Source organism: Gobius niger (genome assembly GCF_951799975.1).
Source record: "Gobius niger genome assembly, chromosome: 20".
Classification (NCBI taxonomy): Eukaryota; Metazoa; Chordata; class Actinopteri; order Gobiiformes; family Gobiidae; genus Gobius; species Gobius niger.
In genome coordinates, this window is record NC_136871.1 from 27,706,035 (window position 1) to 27,728,904 (window position 22,870).

Here is a 22,870-nt window from a genome sequence, read left to right on the forward strand (position 1 = left end):
ACATGAAAAAAAATGTTGACTGCTTTTTTTATGTTCCCCACTGCTATTTTTAGGAGGAATATTTGCTCGAGAAGATGTATTAGCATTAATCTCATAGGTTCCATATCTGTCAGCAAAACAAGACAGGAAGATCTGTAAGGTAATGAAGAAGATCTGTAAGGTAATGAATCAGTTTATGTTCATAGGGTCGATACTGCTATTGTCATTTATTTTGACAATTTGCAAAATCAGTCAACTTTCCTTTTACCTCCTCATTTCTTAGCCACAGCGGAACATTCCTGGTTATGCAGTATGTTACAAGAGCATTTAACAGTTGAAAAACTGTCATGCCTGTGATAATAAAAATGCTCAGCTGAACAGACACACAAAGCTATTTTTGCAGGAAATAGCAAAAAAATGGCATTTAGGATACAACATATTTAAACCACATGTTTGTACTGTACTCAAGGAAATAAAAAGTGGCGTTCGATCCCAACATATGCGGAGAGTTAGCAAGCAGGCTAGTCCGGGGGCCTTTTAGAGTCCGTTAGTAGAGCGCGAAGTCCGTTCATGAAGCGGAGAACGAGGGATCATTTTTGCCTCTAAAATCTGATGTTTAGTAGATTGATTTGTGTAAAATGTCAATGTTCAACAATGTTCATTTGCACCAACAAGTCGACACTGCACCGTTTCTCTGCGCGGCCTAAAATCAGCTTTGTATTCCTGTAGTATCTTGACTTCTCCAGTCCTAACTAGTGAATGGGGGGGCACAATTCATGGCGGCACCTACATGAACTTCCGGAATAAGGTGATTTAGCCGTTTGCATTAGCTGTCAATTATCGCATCGAACGATACAGATGTTTTCAGCTGTTGTCAACCCATGGCCCACATTTAGGTGAGGTCAAAGCCTAGTTAGAAATCATTAATGAATGTACAGACCTTTTGAGAGTTTATTTTAGACACAAATTGAAATTAGTGAATGAAAGTATCTGAGCGTATATGAGCGTCGGATACACATCCAGTGGCCACTAAACTTCATCTTATAAGATGTTATTGATAGAAACCACAGAAATGATAGAAATGCCATGAAAAAAACAAACATTCCCATACGTTAGTATAGTTTTCCTCCTCTACCGGATAATCTGCTTAAATTCTTAATGCAAGCAACAAAACATGCGATAAAACCGGACCTGATTTTGACAACTTTATTCATATACTGAATATTTAGTCCTGCCTCCGTGAAGTTACAAGCCCTAGTTCGGGCAGAGACGAGCCTGCTCGCTGTACGTAGATGCACATTCTTTCAACGATGAAAAGAAAACCATAATGATTGTATTTTACAAGTATTTACAGTATGACGTTAATCAACTTCCAGTCCTCAATGCACCATCTTGTTTTTATTAAGGCAATGAAAAAGCAATGGAAAAAACCCCAATCACAGCTTTGCGCTGTGAGCCACTTCATTTCTACCATTAGACCAGATTATGCATGTGCGCCTCTCTGCAGTGCAGACCAGAAACTGAACCCGCTCAGAGCTAAAAGAAACTGTTGGGCCCAAAGCTGCTCTGCCTCGCCAGTCATTAAACATGCCAGAGCTCCCATGATGCCGTGAGTAATTACCAGTTGAATCTTGAGAGGGCGGCCTGGAGGGACGCAGTGGGCAGCTCTTGGTGAATAGGGGAAGATTTCAAACCGGAGCATGAAACCAGAGCGCCCTGGGTTCAAAATCTGATCACGACACAGAGATTATAATCTGATGTGAGTTGTGTGATACATTTAGGTTTTTAATTGGGAAGTTCTGATGATGACACATTAGTACCAAAAGTAACCACAAGTTAAACAGCACTTGTTTTTGTATCACAAACTTGTCAGCGAAATGACCATGCAACCCGGACCCCAACTTTAAACTGTTTAATCACTTTTGTAATACATGGATAATGGAATAGAAAGGTGGTACTGTTTATTAGCTGAGGGAAGCATAGTCAGTGTTTTTTTTTCCAACTAGATCTTAAAGGAACAGGCCACTGTTTTTCCATACTGAGAAATGTTCTTACCTGAGCTTATACGAGTTGATGCGTACCTGTCAGGTCTTTGTACGTGCCCTCAGTCAGGCAAAACGACCAAATATGTTGTTAGCATTTAGCCTCTCCCAGCATATTTCTACTGCTCCAAACGGGGCTGAAGTTGGAAGCAACCACGCTCTTCCACGGGCACACACAAAGACCAGATAGGTACGTATCAACTCGTCTAAGCTCAGGTAAGAACATATCTCAGTATGGAAAAACGGTGGCCTGTTCCTTTAAAGTCATCAGGAGACCCGGAGCTCAGTGACTTGCGACCCTCTGGAAGGTCCTGTGCCTCATTTTCAAAACCATTTCATTATAGCAAAAGGTGCTTGTATAACGAAACAAAACAAAATCAACTTCAAATATGTCTCCTCCAAGAAACTAAGCTCCTCACTGTCTGAATGAAGGCAAGTGTAGTGATAGAAAATAGTGATCAAAACTGTGTATATTGAAAGAAAAAATAACCACTTATTTCCATTTTTTATATTATTATTTAAAATGTGGCAGGCAGTTCAACAGCCTGTGCAATACAAGCTTATGATAAAACAAATTTACATTTCCTTCAGGTTTAACACAAATCAATGTAAGTTTTCTCTCGTCTTTTACATCGGATCGATAATTGGATGAGTCTCACCCACTTACGGCTGCTCACAAGGGCTCTTCATTACTATTCAGAGAGTGACCAGTGCAGTTGATATTCTGCATGGACGGACGGGACCATGGGAACGCGATCATTCACCTCACCTGTTTGTCAACATAATGTTATCGCGGATCAATTGCGTGATCAGCCATTCAAATGGGCTTACCGTGAAATCGTTGACTTCACTCGATAAATAAAAATGGATGACCACTAGAGAATTCAAGGGGATGTAAAATTGCTCAGCTTTGGATAACCGTTTCCTACAGAGAATGCTGTGATTGGTTTACTTTTCCATGCTTTAAACTAATGCTGTTGTATTGGTTTACGAGACTGTAAATGCTGCATACTGTCGAACTACATAGTTACACGTCACGTTTTACTATCTCATATACTTCCTCTGCCACGAACTGTTTCAAAGTTAATGGCCTGCACTCTGGTTAATTTGGCTGCACATTTTGTTGATTGGTGGCTTTGAAGTTGCGTTTTAATGAGGCGCCTGATAGTTCTGGTGGAACAGAGGAGACTGTACACACTCATTATTAGCAAGTCTTTAACTTGGGATGGGCTTTGACAGTTAGCCGAGTGCCTGGCGGACTCTCTGCTGTGAGTTGGTGTGTGACGCGCGATTTGAAAACTTGGCTTCATTTGTTCCTTTTGTCAGTCCTTGTTTAATCCTAGCATGGTAGGGGAGAGCGGGGTGGGTTGGGTCATGGGGACGGTTGGGTCTTTCCGTGTTTTAGAGCTAATGAGGGCGGCCAGGCTGAACACAGTGTGAGGTCACTCACTGTCAATAGAAGCTCGACTGCCTGAAAGGTGAGAAAACCAGAAGAAAACAACTTAACTAACTTAACTAACCTAACTTTTGTAAACTTTTGGTTGTCAAGTGTGTGTCAGCTTTCGCACTGAAAATTAATAATCATAATCTAAAGACTTAGTATCTTAATCGTTGATTCAATGCCATGTGTTTTTTTGGATGGAGGTGAAAAAGTTTAAAATGGCTGAATGGGGAGCGTTGGGTCACAAGTCCCAAGCCCTTCATCCTTGACACCTGGCATACATGTTTTGGTGAAGTGCCCAGCTCTGAGGGGGGACTGAAGAAGTGGATGGTCTGTTATTGTGAACCTTCTGTTTTGACAAGGATGACCTTATTAAAACCTCTGAATCCTCATGTTCGGTTCCCCTTTATCTGTTAGAGGTACTGACAGGTCGGCTCCATCCCTCATGTTTCCTGTAGATCTCAGTGGTTGTTATCAAGTTCAGTCATTAAAGTTCAGTAATGACGAACACTAGGGCTTTGCAATCAATCGAAATTCAATTGTGATTTGGATTATTACAATACACGATTACAAAAATAGCATGATCGAGAAAAAAAAGGATTATTAAAAGGATGCCCTCCTGCTTGACCATCCAGGGCACAGTCCATAACCCGAACCCTAACGACACTGTGTGATGATGTCATCAGGCCGCGCACTTGGTGAGCCTGGGATGTTTCTCATAGAGGATTAGTTTACAAAAGCATATTTCATATACTTTGGGATTTTTTAATTGTCCGAAGAAAATATTTTGCATTGTTTTTAAAGGCAACCTATAATCGTTTCAATAATTGTGATTTCAATTACTAAAATATGCTCTTCAAAGGGCTGCATCTGTGACTTGGAGATATCCAGCTCATAAGGATAGGATCTTGTTTACCGATTCCCAGCCCTATTTAAAGGGGCTAGATGGAATTTAAAAATGTTACAAAGTGAAAAATATATTTTCCCTCCCATGCTCAAACAATGTCCTAATGTGTCGAATGAGCCCAGACCTATTCACTGTCAACTGCCGCTAAAAGCCTGCACTGTCACTCAAAAAGTGGTCTTTTTGGGCCAAAATTCAACCTATGTCTATAGTCATGCACGAGCTTAACATCTAGTCCCTTTTTAAGAGAGCTTTAAACAGTTACCCACCTGTATTTAGGCGTAGGGCACAAATGCCAGTGTCTTACAACAAAATGTTAGTTTTTGAAGTTATAATTATTAAACTTCTACTAGAAAAGTACCATCTCTGGCAATGTGTGCCTGAGCCCCACCAAAAATTGGTCAGGCTTCAAGTACTTTCAACTGTCTTCATCATCATGCATGTAAGATTGAACAACCTTTAAAGGAAAACACATTTCTCCTTTATTCTGCTGACAGGGAGGATATTAAACATGCCTGTTTGGTTCCATGTAGGCCCAGTACAGAGATAATAATCATCATTTTTAGAGGTACAAGTCATATTCTCTCACACATTTCTGACCTGTCCTCCACCTCAATGCAACATATTGTCCTTCTGTGAGTGTAACATGAGATTAAAAGAATAAATCCAGATTATCTGTGTCTAATGAAGAAGTGCCTCTATTGTTGTGTCTGTTTTATTGTGGCACAACCTCGTCTGTCACAAAGCGTCCCTGGGTGTGTTGTAGCCGTGAGGAAATAATTGCCTCTGAAATTAGTTTCTCTTCAACTGGTCCTTTGAGATGTGACTCCCGGGGACGAGCATGGAGGGATCTTCTGGAAGATTTGGGGTTTAATGAGCTTCAGACGTTTGTTGGAAATGTTATGATCCGTGTCTAGTCTAAACAATGCAGCATGTGCCTGAAATTTACTTCACAAGTGACGCAAAATGATAGTCCTTGAAATGAAAATGTCAGTAAAATAATACATCGGAAATGTCTTATTAAGAAAGAGGTCTCTCTGGATGTTTGCATTTTTTATTTGTGTCTGGACAGTTTCTGATGGTTTCCTCTTTTTCTTTTATTACCTTTTTAGGCATAAGACGATTGCATATGAAGTTGAAATTAGTGAAATGAATTTAGCTCTCTCGGGATCATGCAGTCAGTGTATGACAGCACCGAGCCGTGGAGAGGTGCGGTGATGTGGGAGGACAGTTGTTTCCGCTTTGTGTCTGAATAATGCGGTGGTATGACAACAGTTTTGACAGCGAGCGTTTAAATGGGCAGGACATATCTTGTGGGATAGATGATGTTATTGACTAAGTCGTGTAATCCCAGTTTTATATAGCTGGCCATGCCTCTAGAGGGTTCTAAATGAAAGCTGTAATATACACTAGAAGCGTTTGTTGACATAGCACTCTTTTCTGCACATTCAGTCAGTTTGTTGACATTTCTTCATTTTCATATAAAATAAGATCGAGAAAGGACGAGACTGCGGCGTTTGGAAACTACTGCCGGGTAAGCAAGAGAGTCGTTTTTTGGGCGCTATAGCTGTGGTGCTAAGAATGGCCACAGGTGAAGATCCAAAATAATACTCAAAGATGCATGAGGGGCTCGAAACACAGCTCCAACATGTATTTGATGAGACCACAACATTGTAACATGGTGAAAAGGTGATTTTGTATAATACCTCCCATTTAGGGGCAACAAAGTAACATTTCAGGTCGTTTTCAGTGACAAGCCTTTGCAATGCATTGGAAAACAGCTTGCCCTCCAGCTCTGACCTAAAGATAAGCCTTGTCATTTAAATTGCCCTTTAAGACAAAGTTAACGAGGCATCAAAGTGACATTACATGAAAACTATGAATAGTCACTCGCTGCTTGATTATGGGGCTTTACATCTACACCATTGTTGTGTTTTCTCTTTAAAGCAGCTTTAACATGCACAGGCTCAGTGCAGAGGTTTGTAAATCTGCAGTGCCTGGAATAACTCTCCCCCTTTGGGGCAGGATCTCCTGGGCTTCTGTTAATGACACTAAACATTCTGCCTGTCTCTAACATTTCATGTTTGACCACATTTAACACCACAGAGCTATAACCTTTTTTCTTTGTCTCTTTAAAAAAAAAAAAAAAAATCAGGAAATGCTTGTCATACTGTGCCAAGGACTGAATAAGTTGTTTTGATGCTCAGGAGATTCTGTATCATTGAGGTAAACAGAACGTACAAACTTGAACTACCAAAAGCAATGTTATTCAAAATGAATCTTGTGCAAACAAATTAGAACCCATGATCTTGGGAGTGTTCACTATTCCAAAATTCTTGTTTTGATCTTCTCCACTGTTACATTGCTTTATCTGCAGGCATGCTAGATGGTCCCGGGTTCGATTCCCACCTGGACGGGGCCTTTCTGTGTGGCGTTTGCATGTTCTCCCTGTGTCTGCGTAGCTTTCCTCCGGGTACTCCGATTTACCCTACCACTAAAAACATGTAATATAGGCCAGGATGAATGAGAGTGTGTTTGAGAGTGTGCATGGGGGACGACAATCCGGTCTGGCTTGTTTACATGCATGAGACCCATGTATGTTCAGTAACATGCACTGTCCCGACCAAATAAACCAATCCAAAAATAAACGACCCACCTCTTTCAGTGTTTTTTTTTTTGCCCAATACCAAAGGGTTAATCCTCCATTGCAGTGTGAATATGTGGCCGGTGGAGCAGAATATCTACAGGAGTGGGACGTGAGCGGGGCGATGGGCTGGTTTGCTGTTTAGATGTGCTAATTATGTGTGGATGCGAGGGACATAGAGATGAGTGTAGCTGGCTCCCATCTGTGCCCTGTGTGCCAGCAGCATGCTCACTCACTACACTCCCAACATCCACTGAATACACAGCTAGTCACTCTCAGTCAGAGCTTTTACTGCCGAACTTGAGAGTATTTGCATGCAGAGATAGCTGGAGTGTCGCTCTATCAGGATGATTAACTTTATGGGGCTCATGTGACGCTAAATTAGGCCTGCACTATTCATCACAATTAAATCAAAGTGCAGTTGTTGCAGTTTATAAGCAAATCACTATGAATATTATTTAGACCTGTTTTTCCCAACAGGTTGTTTAGGACTTGCAGTAATGTTTTCAGTGTTTTTACAGCGTCTGTGGTCCTGTAGTCTGTCTTTAAGTCTTTTGACGCAATTTGCTGAAAAACAAGTTACTTACGATGTGTGTTTGATTAGAACAGAACATATCATGTTGAAATGGTTTAGTGAAATATCACATTAATATTGTTCTCGCAATATTGCACAGCCGTATCGCATATCACAAGTTACTTAAAGGGATATTTCAGGATTTTTGACATAGGGCTTAATTTTCTAGTTATCCAGAGTGGTGCTGATTTCTGGAGATTTTTTTTTGTATTTCAAGCAGTTCTTATGTTTGAAGAGTTTAGTGGCGCTAGGCTAGTGCTAAATGCTAAAGCTAGCCTGCATTAAAAACAGTGTGACCCGCTCCACAGAGCACCTGAGGCAAATCACTTAGAACGCCAGACTAACCATGTAAATGTCTGTGTGTCGATCCGCATCCGCATCAGCTTCGTGGTTGTATAAGCTGCGCAACGGTGGAGTGATCTGCTAGAAAATAGTCCCTCAAAATGTGATCATTCATGTGATGCAGGTCAGTTATATTATATCGACACAGACATTTATATGGTTAGTCTGGTGTTATAAGTGATTTGCCTCAGGTGCTCTGTGGAGTGTGTAAGACTGTTTTTAATGCAGTGTAGCTGATACCATAGAAAAGCGCTAGCCTAGCACAAGCCTAGCGTCACATAACTCTTCAAATATAAGAACTGCATGAATTACAAAAAAAAATATCTCCAGAAATCAGCAACACTCTGGATAACTAGGAAATGAGGCCCTATGTCAAACATCCTGAAATATCCCTTTAAGTATCATTCAGCCCTAGTGCAGAGTTTAAATATGTTTTAGCCCAAGCTACTTTACTGGACTCGTGATCGTTTTATTGCTCAAATTGCCTCTGCGAAGATCTGAAATCGCAGCTTTTACGTAACATTTACTGTTCTTCTGATTACCCATTGCAACCTGGCAGACAGCTGGTCATTTTACCCTTTTCTTTTAGCTGGAGACCGGCTTTTCACACATCCGCTGTTCACAGATTTTATCACCTCTAAATTCGCTAAAGATCAGGTTATGTTGCGAACAGACAAATCTCCCACTTCCGCCTGAATCTTGCACTGCAAACAGCTGTGAGGGGGCGAGTGACTGACAGCTCCGTCCACTGTCCTCATCTGCATTGAGCCGAGCGGGGAGGGCATTTAGAGAGGAACATTACGGCTGTCCCCGAGGGACAGAAAACAGTGAGCCCTGTCAGCACTTGTCCATTTCTAAGTTCACTTAGAGAGGCTGCCTGGTGGTTTACATGGACATTAAGTAAAGTAACATGTGGCATACAAAAATAGAGTTGTTTTTTTTCATCGAGATGATGCGCTTCATTTCCTATACGGGACACAAAGTTAATAAATGAATGAACCTGAAACTAAATGCCAACAGAAAAGCTCAAAAAGTAGATCAATCTGAATGAATGACCGAACATGTTTTTAAGAGGAGGCTCAAAACCCACCTTTTTAGATTAGCTTTTAGCTGATATTTATTTATCTGTTTTAGTCCCATTTATTTATTTATCTATTTATTAATTTTGATAACTTGATATTTATTGATATATCGATATTTATTTTTAGTTTCTTACTGATCTTCACTTTGTTTTTAAACTTTTTATCAATGTTTTTATACTGCTTCTTATATTTTTAGAAAAGTGTTTCCTCTGAAGGAGCCCTCTTCCTCGGAGCGGTGACTGGCTGTGGCTGTGTGGGTGCTGTCCTGTGGGTGCCCAGGTGGAGGTGTGGCTCTGTGGGTGCCCAGGTGGAGGTGTGGCTCTGTGGGTGCTGTCCTGTGGGTGCCCAGGTGGAGGTGTGGCTCTGTGGGTGCTGTCCTGTGGGTGCCCAGGTGGAGGTGTGGCTCTGTGGGTGCCCAGGTGGAGGTGTGGCTCTGTGGGTGCCCAGGTGGAGGTGTGGCTCTGTGGGTGCTGTCCTGTGGGTGCCCAGGTGGAGGTGTGGCTCTGTGGGTGCTGTCCTGTGGGTGCCCAGGTGGAGGTGTGGCTCTGTGGGTGCCCAGGTGGAGGTGTGGCTCTGTGGGTGCCCAGGTGGAGGTGTGGCTCTGTGGGTGCCCAGGTGGAGGTGTGGCTCTGTGGGTGCCCAGGTGGAGGTGTGGTGTCTCTGCCGCGCCTCCTATAGGGACCCTTGTGTCGGCGCCCGGGCGGCCGCAGCTTGTCTGCTGCTCCCGGGGAGGACGGCTCCTCTGATGGTGTTTCCTCACCTTGGTCATCTGTACCCAGCCTTATGTACTTGATTTTGATTCTGTGTGTGAGCATGAGTGTAGAGTAAAGGGTGCAGGTGTGTGTGTGTATTGTGACAACTGTATATATTGGGAGGGTTTGTCGGGCAATAATGTTTTTAATGTCTTTTTTTTAAATGTCAAAGCACTTTGCGATGCACCTGTGTATGAAAAGCGCTCTATAAATAAAGATTGATTGATTGATTGATTGATTGATCTCTTAGTTTGTGTTAAAGCAGTGCTAAGTAACTCTTGCCCCTAGAAGCCATAAGGGCAACTGCAGGTGTAGTAGCAAGTTGCGATTTTTTAACATTTTGTCCGTGAGAGTAAATACTATGCTGACAGAAAAGACAAAGGGAGAGAGGGATATTGTACATCCAATTACACAATGGAAATTCGTTTTTTTTTTGCCCGTTAGCCTGTTAGCTTCGTCTTCGTGATTGTTTTAGTGTGTATTGGTGACTCCCCAATACACCAGAGGGACTACGAAAAGGATTTATTATGGTAAACAAGTACTGCTTTAAACCAATAACACATTCAGGGATAATTTCCCTCAAATCTTGCTATCGATGGAACTGGACAAAAAGTGAACTTACTTGAAACTTCAAAGCACTTCGACTTTAAAGCGCAGACATCGAAGTGCTCCTATGGTGTTATTATGCCTTACAACATAGTACACGTTTTTATCCGCTTAGAAAATCGGCATGTTTAATTATATGGATCGTGTAACTACTCATGTAATCGTATTTAAATAGGGGAGACGTGGAAGAGCTTGGTCGCTTCTAACTTCACCCCAGTTTGCAGCTATAGGAATATGCCGGGAGAAGCTAAATGCTATTAACATCTTTAGTCTTTTTGCTTGAGTGAGCGCACGCGTAAAGACCAGACAGGTACGCATCAACTCGTCTAAGGTCCCAGTATGGAAAACCAGTGGCCTGTTTCTTTTAAGTCACTAGGCTGAAAAACCCTCAAAGTCACAGCAGTTTTCTAATTCAAAATTCAGACGCTATATTTAAACGGATCCGATAAAAGCGTTCCCATGTCTTCCTGTGACAGCTCTATGATTACATGAGCTGACTGTCAAACTGCTCGCATGGACTCTGACAGGAACAGGTCTGAACGAGGTCTGCATGGGATGACCTCAATTTGCTTTTATCGCCATATATCAGCATACCTATAATGCAACGTCATTGTCCTCCGCACTATTCGGCAAGTTATCGTTATCACAATATCACAAAATATCGAAGAAAAAACACAAATCGTCCATCTGATTACATTTTGATTAGAACTAAATCGCAATCTCTACTTTGGTCAATCTCAATAATCGTCATGGGTCTTTATAATCATCAGGTTTACAGTCATTTCTTTGGCAGAAGCAGGGAGTTTGGGAGATTTCTTTGTGTTAAATGAGGGAAGCATTTATTTTTGTTTGAGCTGGGCTTTGTATTAAAAGGTGTATCTAAGTTCATGAATCACCAACATGTATTTTTTTTATTATGAAAAATTAAAATTGCATAAAAAGAATCGTAATGATCTTTTTTGCCATATCGTCCATCCCCACTGTATACACTGGTCTGTGAATGTGAGAGCGCAAAAGTGGAACAACGGATACAAAAATCCAGTGTGTTTGCATGTGTCCCATGTGTGTTCATTAACATGCGCTGTAAACCAAATAAACACAACAACAGCCAGTGTTACCTCACAAACTGCCCCTGTGCTAATTTATGATCCCGTTTTGCCCAAACCATTACTGTTTTCATAGTCTATTTATATGAGAAATATTCTGCACTTAAATGACCGCGCCTGCTGGTGTAAAAGTGAGAAATACCTTCACTATTCCACAAAACCATTACCAAATCAAACTATTCAAAGTTGGGCAGGCTTTGCCACCTTTACAAATGGTTTGTTTTGTTCTGAAAATTACATTGCTTTCTTTTGCATGTTGTTGACACTGTCTCAGATTTTCTCCTGTCTATCAAATGGCAGCTAATTTGCATATCTTCTCACAAAAATCCCAGGGACCAGACTAATCCTATATACCAGAAAATGAGATCTGATTTGGCAATAGCTATTTGAGAGAAGACTGAATTCTGAACCGCTAAACTAACACAAAGATCACATGCAGTCATTTCAAATCCCGTGTCTTTGTTTTCCAGAGGCCTGCAGACAAATGCCGCTACATTGTGGGCAGTGTCCTGAGCGAGGGAGAGGAGAAGCCCGACGAGGAGGTGCAGAAGCTCTATGAGAAGTTTGGCTTTAAGGTGTTCTCTCTGCCTGAAGTCAGCCACGCTGTCACCACCAGCTTCCCCTGCTCCTCACCCCTGTCCCACGTGGTCGGCCCGCACAGAGTATACCCCCAACTCGGCAACTACATCGAGGTACGGACACACAAGCAGGACAAAGTACAGCTAGATTTGAGTCCTGTTTGGGCTAACTTTCAAAGACACTTCAAACCCCTTGTAAAAATCTAATAATCCTTGTTTTGAGACCGTGAAAGGATGAAGAGTATACACCGCTAGCTGCTGCCCCAACTCTTTTCTAGTTCTCAACTGTTTCTAACACATCCTAATTTTGGATATGAATTAATTCAATTCATGTTTTGTGCATGTGTTCAGCCAAAGCCAAGCAACGATTGCCGCCAAAGAAATACGTCTATATTTCTTCAAGTCTTGTCCATTGACTGTAGAATAGCAATGGACAAAGTGGGGGGGCTAACTGAAGTTCGTTCATGCTAGCAATTTGGCTACGTTTTGGGAGCCAGCTGCTGTATTTGGAGATGAAAAAATACAAATAGTGATTGTAAACTGATGCAGTGTTGAATTATGTTTGTGCCATATTTCTACGAGAGAGTGTGTGTCTGTAAAGCTGCAGTAGGACACGAAAGCTTACCTCACCACGCTCTAATGGACTAATGTGGTATAAGATATGAATCATTTTATTATGAAGATCACAAGTGTAAAGTTTGTTTTGCTTCTACTCCGCTAACGAGCTTTAAGAGTTAGTTAATTATTCCTCTGTTGCTTTTGTCTTCTGTCTACCAGGCACCGTTGCTTTTCACCTTTGCTATCGCGGGCGACTTGATATTTCATGTCTTTAATTTCTAACAAATGAACTATTTTCAACCTTCCATTTTGGTGACTCACCCATGCTCGTTCTTTAATCATCCAAGTATTTTCTTGAGTGCCAAAATCTGTTGCTTTCTGTGAATGAGAGGCACGCATAATTGATAGGAGTTTGGCTGAGCTCGCAGTTGGGAACTGCAGAGTGGATTTTTCAGCCCAGAGACAAAATGGTAATTGGATCAACAAATCTATAAATTATTCCGCTTGCAGTAAAAACATTAAAACTACTACATTGACCCAGGAGGAAAGTATGCTACAGTGGGTGAAGCCACTGTAGAGGCTCGTAGCCGGTCAACCCGCTCCAAGTGTTTTTTTGCCCCACTGTTGAGGATGACAGAGGCGCAGATGGAAGAGCGGGTCCCATGATCGGGGGTTCGAATCCCACCTCATGCAGGCTCACACTGCTGCTGTGTCCTTGGGCAAGACACTTCACCCACCTTGCCTCCAGGGTACCATGAATAGGGGGAAATGACAATAATGCATCTCTAAATACTAAATCTATGAGGGGAACTAAATACCAACTTTCTTTCTGCTGACTTACTGTCTACTGTTCCCAGGAAGCAGTTATTTAAAACAAAATAACTACTGTTTGCAGTTTGTAAAGATTTTTAAACATCTAAATTATTAATACTGAAAATACAAATCAATTTGACTCACCTACTTGGTTTTTAAATCAAACCGTAAAGTAAAAGGAAAAACTACAAACTTATTTTAATTCGGCAAACCGGGACGAGGATAAGATATAAACATGGGAGTCTAGGATCTTATGGGCTAATATTCCTTGACCACGACTCTCCTCCTTTTGATGTCCAACACTTATGGGTTTAATTCACTTGAAGAAGCTGCTGACTCAAATTACGCAGAGATGTATATAGTAGAAGGGCACTTGTATAATTTTACCCTGGAGCAACTATCCCCGGGATGACCCTAAAAAAAGCTATTGACATTTAGAGATGACATTTGCACACATGGAGTGACTTTGGGTTGCCTTGCTGCATGAATTAGCGACCTCATTTGTGTGTTGAGAGTTTTTTCCTTCGTTACATTTTTTAGTCTTAATCTGACGTGGTAACATTATGAATGCTGAAGATACCTTAACAGTTTTCGTTCAGCTTGGCAACCGATAGTGAAGAAGCTATTATTTTGTCCTCAACGTTTAACAGAAAAAACTAATTGGCAAGTTGTAAATATTTGAGCAAATTTGAAATTCTGATGATGCAATTGGTGTTGTATTGTTATGGATATTGCCATCTGTTGTCCAGTTCCCACATTTGAAGGTCGATTGAGAAATAAAGCATGAGCAGCAGTGCATTTTGAAAATATAATTTCTTACTTTTGATGTAGAAGTTAACAATACCCTTGAACAGAGGTGAGATCGCCGCCATCTTTTGTTAAACAGTCACCAGATGTTACTGCTCATTTGCCTCAGGCTTAATTACACCTTCTTCTAACCTTATCAACCAGCAAGACATCGACAAAGAAATGTCCCTCACAGGCTCCCATCACCATCAGGAATAATAAATGTGCCCTGAGGCATTTCCCGTCCTGTTTGCAAGTTTGTTTCTATTATATTTTTATATCTTTTAAAGATATTTGGGAGAAAGTTTGGATCTATTTGTCTACATTTTTGTTTTGTTTTTATTGTTTTTGTTTTTTGGATCCCGACCACACTTTTTATCCATTGTTAAAGACGGATCCCGACCACAGTTTTTATCCATTGTAAAAGACGGATCCCGACCACAGTTTTTATCCATTGTAAAAGACGGATCCCGATAATACAGCTCACTACAACCGTCTGGTCATTTCACTGTCGTTTACCAGCTGCCCCCTGTCTTATTCAGGTCTTTGGGCACAGTGGATGATGTGCAGTGACACAGACTAAACACTGAACGGCTTTAGCGTCCCACTGTGTTAAAGCTCACTCCCAGTCAGCCTTGTGCCATTACGTAACCACTGCAGCCAGTGTTATGTCAACTAGGCTGCTGTCGCCGTTCAGACCGAACACTATTTTTCTCTCTCGTGCACACGTTTCGCTGTGTAGATTGACCTAAAGTGTCCTGACAGGTTATTAAGGTGCTGTTCTTGTATGGATGGGCTAATAACAGGGTAACATTTAGTGTGCACTTGCGACTGATCAATAATGAAGCATCTCCGTTTAGAGTGGAATGAGCTAGGAGTGCTAGGAATACATGCGCGCTAATGTAATATGCATGAGAGGCTGAGTAGTACTGAGGGGGACACGTGTGACGTAGCACTTACTACCCAGCTGTGCAAAGGACAGCTTTATGAAGGATAAAAGCATGAGTGAGAAAGATGGAATGAGATATGATATTTGATAAAAGGCACAAAGTATTGTGCTAAATCAACTTTTTGAGCTTTCCACCCATAACATTTTGTTGCTGTGTTATGCTTTTTGTCATTCCAGCAGGTCTATTTGAGAAATGCTGCATAGGATTTTGATGCTCTAATTTCCTCTTCCACTAAAAACATGTACTATAGGGATTCCCTCTGGGCCCAGGACAGAAAAAGAGACTCTCAACTTTCAGAATCTGTGCACTTTGTTGTCAATTATAAAGCACATTACCATCAAACCCTTGGTACAAGAAGACAATAATTAAGTTCAAAGCAATATCAAATACATAAGGGGGCAGCAGTGGCAGTGGAGAGTTCAGCTGCCTAACGGTCTAATGGATGAAGCTGTCTTTTAGTGTTTAGTGAGTTTGACCCGGCCCGAAACAAGACTTTACCGTTTTCTCCCTGAGTCAGAACGGAAGAGGCTGTGAGATGAGTGTGGTATCTCCTTCTGAGATAACCCTGTCCTGCTCTGTTGCAGGAAAGCTGGCTCGAGATCAGTGTTGAGTGAAAACACAATAGTCTTAAGGGCCTTTCTCACTTGCGGAGACATTGCCAGTTGACATCTCTGAGAAGTCTTCTCAGTTGCGGAGATCTCTCTGTGACGTCTCTGCAACGTCACCATCACGTCTCTTTAAGATCTCCTTGGTATCCGACAGGTCTCAAGAGACATTGTAGAGACATCACAGAAACGTCTCACAGGTTGCGGACAACAAATAGTGGTGACATCGCAAACGTGTGAGACCACGATTGGACTTGAAAGGTCTTAGCAGTCTCTGCTGAATTTGATCCTGTTCGTTTTCATACTCGCCTTATCTCCAGGGGATGTCACGTCCATGACCAGCAATGACTCATGTCACAAATTAGTCTCCAACGAGTCTCTAGGCTGGTGAGATAGGCCCTTTACACAGCCAATTGAGATGAGCATACATTGTTTTTTCTCCATTACTTTTAACAAGTTAAATTATAATTTACAAACCTAAGCCTCATCAATTGGTCTTTTAGATCCTTACAGCCTCTTGGTGCGATATGGCAATGGTGGTATAGAGCAGTTATTCTTTGAGAGGTTTGTTGGTTCAGATCGTGCTCTCTTCAGTCGTGATTATGAAATGACTGACCCTGACCTTTTTGTACAAGTATAACCACATGTGCTACGTGTATTTTATGCTGAAGTGGACACATTGTTTTATACTGTATATGCAATGCCTTGAAGCGTCTGGGATATCCCTTTGAATTTTACTGAACGCACACCGATTCTTATGGAAGAAATCTCTTGAAAAGCCAGGCTATTCTAGAGGTTCTCAGTATCATTGTGAGGTTAGTTTAAATTAGTAATTCCCCTACATTTGTGTTGTGACAGTGCCCCTGGGGATTTAAAAACAACATAGAAAACCACAGGACAGTAATTGTTATAAAGAGTGTGTCAGAAGAAGCCAGGGGGAGCTTGGTCATTGGGCAGCGGCTACACCTCATGTTGCATGTTTAGGCATTCAAATTAGCCTCTTATTTGTGAATCTGTCATGTCTTCACACGGCGAGAGGAATTCATGATGAAGTGGTTTGGTAAAAAAAGCTAGTCACCTGCTGCTTTTAATTGAAAGGATTGTGAATTGTCTTGTTAAAGTAATAGATCATTTGCATGCAGATATCCAGGCCAGCCTTTGAGCTAAAGCACCATTACTTTGTCTCTTGTCAGTTTGAGGTGGATTCCAGTAGAGAAAACAAAACAAAAATTATTCAATGGTCTGAATAAAGCCTTGATGAACACCAGTTGTGGCTGAAACATGGTTATTCAACATAAAAAAAGTTTTTGGTTTGGATTTAAGCAGGTCGGAGGCGCAGCGCGATTCTCGTTTGTGTGTGTGTGCACAGGCAAGGTTAGATCTATGGTGGCAAAAAACAATCTCAACATTTACTCCACCAGCTTTAAAGTAGCTCTCATTCAGTCATATTTGTTTTGTTCTGGGGAGTCATTTTTCCAGACAGGACTATGGTGTGAGCGGTGAACTTTTTTGACACAGTATCCAAAGCAAATTGCTCTGGCGAGGAGACCACAGCTCTCCACGGCAGGGGGCATTTGAGGTCTTGTTTACCTGCGGGCGACACCTGCAATCAGCGCTGCTCCACGGCTAGCCCATAATCAGGTCAGCACATGAAATATAGATGCTGTGGACAGGCAAAACACATTTTCTATATTTAATTTAACATATAATGGCATCAAAGAAGATGCAGAAGAGGCGCTGGTGAATAAACCATGAGCTGAATAGAGGTGAGGAATCATCACACGCTGCGGCAGAAACCTGTGAAGCTGCTACTGACGGGGAAAATAACAAATGTCTGGATTTAGACGCAACAAATTCACAGCCACAACTGCCTATTACCATATTTCTTTTTGCAAAGTGTTAAATTCATTTGGTTTGTAAACATCAATGATAAAATACCATTTTATTGATTCAATGTGGCACCTTTTATGAGTACAGTTTTTGTGAAAGTCGTAGAGAGATTTCTGTTGTTGATATATAGACCTTCGTTTTTTTTTCATTCAAAACCTACTTAAACGTTTTGTGTCTTCTGTTAGACATTAAACACCTCAGTAACCATCCCCGATGTTTTCCTAACCTCCAATTATCTGCCCTCACACAGGTGAAGAAATCCTGCTTTTCCGTTTTCTGTGTTTGTGAATCTTAGTGTTACCGCTCTTTCATTTATCAAGGTAAAAAAGCATCAAACTCGGTCTCGGGCTCACTACATTTGTATACTTTGTTCTACGGAAACCTTGGATTGCAAATTCGCTAACAAAGCTTCACATTTCCTGCTGTCTGATAAGGGATTGTTGTTATTTTGACATATTTTCAACTTAATCTCGTCTGCTGCGGATAATTATTTTTGGATCAATGTTTTGAGCTCAGAAGAAAGATGTTAAGATGAGCTTCAGAAGATGTCTAATTTCAGGGAAAAGTTTGTAGTAAACAGATGGCTTGTTAAGAGAGTGTTTTTGTATACTTCAGTATATGAACGTAATTAAAAGCCGTTCTTGAGCATATGGTCACCCAGAATGGGAGATAAATGATGGTACTGTGTATTCTCAGGAAGCCTGAAATGCGTTTTTGTAATGGGGCTACATTTCCTCAGGAGATACTTTTAGTGCCACATTATAGAATTGTACATTGTTTTGTGGTAATTCAAAAGTTTTGAATTTCCAACCTGTCCATGAATTGATGAAACTGATTTATCCGTCCACTTTCTTCCATTTCCGCTCGCAGGGCAGCAGTCTGAGCAGAGATGCCCAGACGTCCTTATTCGCTCATACTGTACTTCCCGCCTTAAACCTCCGCCCAGACTCCATGGCTCCATCTGTAGGTGGTGAACCCACAGGAGGGCAGACCTTGCCCATGGGCAAAGACCTGACCACCAGGTGTTGCATTAGAGGACTAACCCCACCCCAGGGGTGTATGGAGCTGGTCTTGGTGTGGCCCGTCACCTACTGTAGACCTGTTTGTCATGGGATACCGTACCAGGGCAGGATGCCCCAAACTACATAGCCCCCACTATAAGGTGGCAGTTCAAGGGGAAGGTTTAGTTTGTAGATCAAAGATGATTTTGTTTCAAGCTTGTTGTATACATTTGCAGTTTGATCAAATGTATGACAGACATAGTCACAAAGCGCTTAAATTTAGACAATTATACATTCACTCCATACCCGGTGGTGTTCAGTTTCCCTTGGGGGAGGCTGACAGAAGCGCTGTCGTGACTGTACACATCTGCACCAATGGTCCCTCTGACCACCACCGTGCATTCACATACCGTCATCCTGGCCTATTGTACATGTTTTTAATGGTCGGGGAAACCGGAGTACCCGGAGGAAACCTACGCAGACACAGAAAGGCCCCGTCCTGGTGGGAATCGAACCCGGACCTTCTAGCTGTGAAGCACGAGCGCTGACCGCTGTGCTACCCTGCCACTGTGCCGAGAAAATAAAGCCACATCCGCGATCCCTTTTGTATTTCTATAACAGATGCAAATACCTGGGGGATATCGTTCTTGCTGACATGGCTCTGATTTGGTTGTAGACATCTTTAACTGGTCAAAATACTGTCGGGCAGATGTGGAGTGAATTTCTCTGAGCTGCTGAATGTCCATTCCCCCATGGGAAAACTGATCAGAAATGTCACGAGAGGTGAAAGGTCTGATTGTCTTGGCCATATTTTTTTTTTTGCACAGCCTAGCAACTCATTGTGATATAATAAATACTCTCGGACATTCTTCTTAGCCACACCTTTTTCCCCCCGACTCTCTCTTTTCTCTAGCTTCAGTTCAAAGACGCCCATGGGGTCTCACTGAGCACTCTTCGTACAGTTTTAAGCCTTGTCTTAGAGTCCAGGAGCACTGCTTTTAGCACAGTGGGCTCTGCAGATCAGCATTGGTTTAGCTGCAGTGAAAAAGCAGAAATCTGTCAACAGGGGGATACAAAATAGCTAAAAGCCCTTACAATGTGTATGGGGCGGGCAAGGATTTGAGGCACTCCGATGACTTAAAAGTCGTTTATTAAAGAGCGACGCCTATGCATTTCGAACCAGCAGCAAGATCTTTGTTTGAGAATATGGAGTTAACAAGAGACTGGTGTGCTTAAATACTGCTAGAAGTGATGCTTGATCGGAGGCACGAGGAAAGAAAGCTACTTGGTTATTCCAGCTCAAATGAATAAAACATCTTCTGGTTTTGCTCAAAGAAATATTACTAAATGGAATTCATGAACATTAGAATTCTATTTTATTGTTATAATGAAAAATATAGCGTAATACTGGAAAATGTGCTGTTCAGAAGTATTGTTCAAAAAACTCAACGGTATACCAGCTCTAATAAAATCTCAGGCAAATGTCCAATTAGAAATCTCCATTCTCCTTAAACATTGTTCGATAAGCTCTCTAGATCCTATGCAACTGATTGCTTGTCAGACATTGTCCATTTCTGTGCTTTTGGTTGTCTTCCTCCTGACAGCAGTAAAAAGGCACACGTGCAGTGGGAACATGGACTGGAGAGGAGTTATATTTAGCCTGAGAAGATGCTGGTGATGGGTTCCTTACGTTTTTCTTCCTTCAAAGCCGCTCTGCTCTCTCATGATGAAGGCCGAACACCGAGAAGCTCCCCCGGATCTTATTACAGCGTGATTCTCCACAGCTCATCTCGAGAGCCTCTCATTTTCACTGTTTGCGCTGCATCTCCATTCACAAGACGATCTGAGCCCGACCAAACTAATAAGATGCATTTCACGGCGCAGCGTGGTCTGTGTCTGATAGATGTATTCGATGTGGAATCTGAAACACAGTAGCATTAGGAATGGTTTGTAGTGCATTCTACCAGAGAGGGAAAACAAAACTGTAGATTATAGAAAACCTTAGATGACGGAAGGTAAACTAACAGGACAAGTTCACTAAAATACCTGCAAAAGAAAGCATAGTACCCACTTTTTTACAATTGTGCCTCTAATCTCCACCTCTCCTTCCCATTTTAAGACTCCACTTAAGACCATTTACGATCCATTTACCCAGCCAGTTAACATGCATCTCTTCCCTGGTTCTCATTTACACGTCCCCCTCTCCTCTCCTCTCCGCCGCTTCATGTTAGTGCTGTTCGTGTGATGTTGTAAATAGAGTTGATGCAGGAGCAAGCCCGCGTGCTCCGCTCGTATCGATCCGTGTTTCGGGGCTGGTCTGAAATCTCCAGCAGGGCAGGACTCGCCACGCTGCCAATTAGGGCCCCTCGGATACTCCGGCAGACTGCTCCTGTCCGCTGTGTCGGAGCTCGCGGGTTTTTCTCTTGCTTTTCTGTGCCGGGTTAACTCGCAGAAGAGAAATGAGATAAAACATGCCTTTACTGATTTCACAGTGGAGACATTTATTAAGGCTACACATTGCATTCGGTGTAATGAGAATGGTTATGGCAAATGAGTAAATATCAATTAGGCTACAATGCGAAGACTTGTGGCGCAGTCGGTAGGGCTGTCGTTGTGTCCTTGGGCAAGACACTTCACCCTCCTTGCCTCCAGTGTCTTTGTACGTTGGTGTATGGATGAGAGTGTGAGTGGGTGAGTGGTTCCTTTACTGTAAAGCACTTTGGAACTGATGAAGGTAGGAAAGCTTGAGACCATTTGGTGATGAAGTATACAAGAAGAGAGCATGAGTTGGAGATAGAGAGATCAAACTTATTCAAATGTCAAGCTTTAGATGAAGACATTGTGTGGATGATGATAGACAATTATTATTAACTAAAAGAATGATTAAAAACATTAAAGCAGTACTAAGTAATTTGTTTACCTTAATAAATCCTTTTCATAGTCCCTCTGGTGTTGATGGGATGATTGGAGGGTCTTTCATCTCCCCCTGGTGTCTCTGGCCAGGAAACCACCCTTGCAACTTCCCTGCCACCAGGTCGGCGTCACCAATACACACTACTGGAATCATGAAAAAGAAGCTAACAGGCTAATGGGCAAAGCTAACTGCGGGCTAGTGCCACTTTAGCAGTGTTTACAGCCTAGTGTCAGTGAAAAAAATGATCTCCAGTGTGTAATTGGATATAATATCCCTCTCTCCCTTTGTCTTTGTCTCTTACCGACAATTAATGAGTAAAAAAACGTAAAATGCTATGACACCTGCAGTGGCGCTTATGGCCTCTAGGGGAATGAGTTACTTTGTACTGTGTTTAAAAAAAAAACTTGCCATATGCGATAATGATAGTCTTTCCATTATCCATTTCAACATGATATGTTCTACAATACGATATGTTTTTACGATATATTGTGGAGTCCTAGTAGAGGAAACTGGAGCACCCAGAAGAAATCTGTATAGACGTGGAGAACATGCAAACCCTCCTGGCCCAGGAAATCGAACCAGCTACTCCCTTTCTGTGCTGCAAGAATGTTGACCACTGCTCAATACTGTAGACACGTTTCTCTAGCTTATTATCTCTCTTATTTTACCATTCTTCTTGTCTTTCCATATTCATTATAGAAACAGTTGCGGCCTGAATGAATGTATTTGTTGTAATGTCCGTGCTCTTTACCCCATTTCACACTCATTGTAATGTCAAATATAACCTATAGCCGTCCATCTCTTCTCTCCTCAGCACGTTCATTGTCTATAATAGTTGTTTAACCAACCAATAACGCTCAAAGAACAGGGTCCGGCGAAACTACCCAAGGCTATTTCAAGGTAAACTTTGCTTTTTGGGAGGTCAGGGCACCACTAAATGACCAGTGGCCTGTGTGGATTGAGAATGGCACCTCTGCAGAGAAAGAAGATTGCGTGGTTATCACCATCTGCACCACCAATCTAACACAAAATCCCTTTCACTTTGTTCATCAGATATCTCCCCGAGCCTTACCGACTCCATTTGAGACCATTCTGTCCGGCGGCTAAGTCAGAGTGGACGTTTTGGCCCCTCCTAACCGAGGTTCAAGGCCTCTAAGAAGCAATTCACGGCGTGGTGTTTGTTGCCGCTAAGTCTAAATCCTGTACATTTGAAGTAGCGAGAGTGTGGAAGAGTGGCTTTGTCAAGATTAGGAGTTATCGCTGTATTGTTAGCCCTCGCTGTGGGGTCAGAAATGTAGGATGC

The 22,870-nt window shown here is 42.0% G+C and overlaps 1 protein-coding gene across 1 annotated transcript in view; it reads left to right on the forward strand.

The window, feature by feature from the left end:
- tex264a (testis expressed 264, ER-phagy receptor a) overlaps positions 1-22,870 on the forward strand; it is an 88,200-nt gene that overhangs the window by 10,052 nt on the left and 55,278 nt on the right. The window contains exon 2 of the mRNA XM_079578877.1: positions 11,943-12,164. Within this exon, the coding sequence (XP_079435003.1) occupies positions 11,943-12,164 (222 nt within the window). The remainder of the gene's footprint in view (positions 1-11,942; positions 12,165-22,870) is intronic.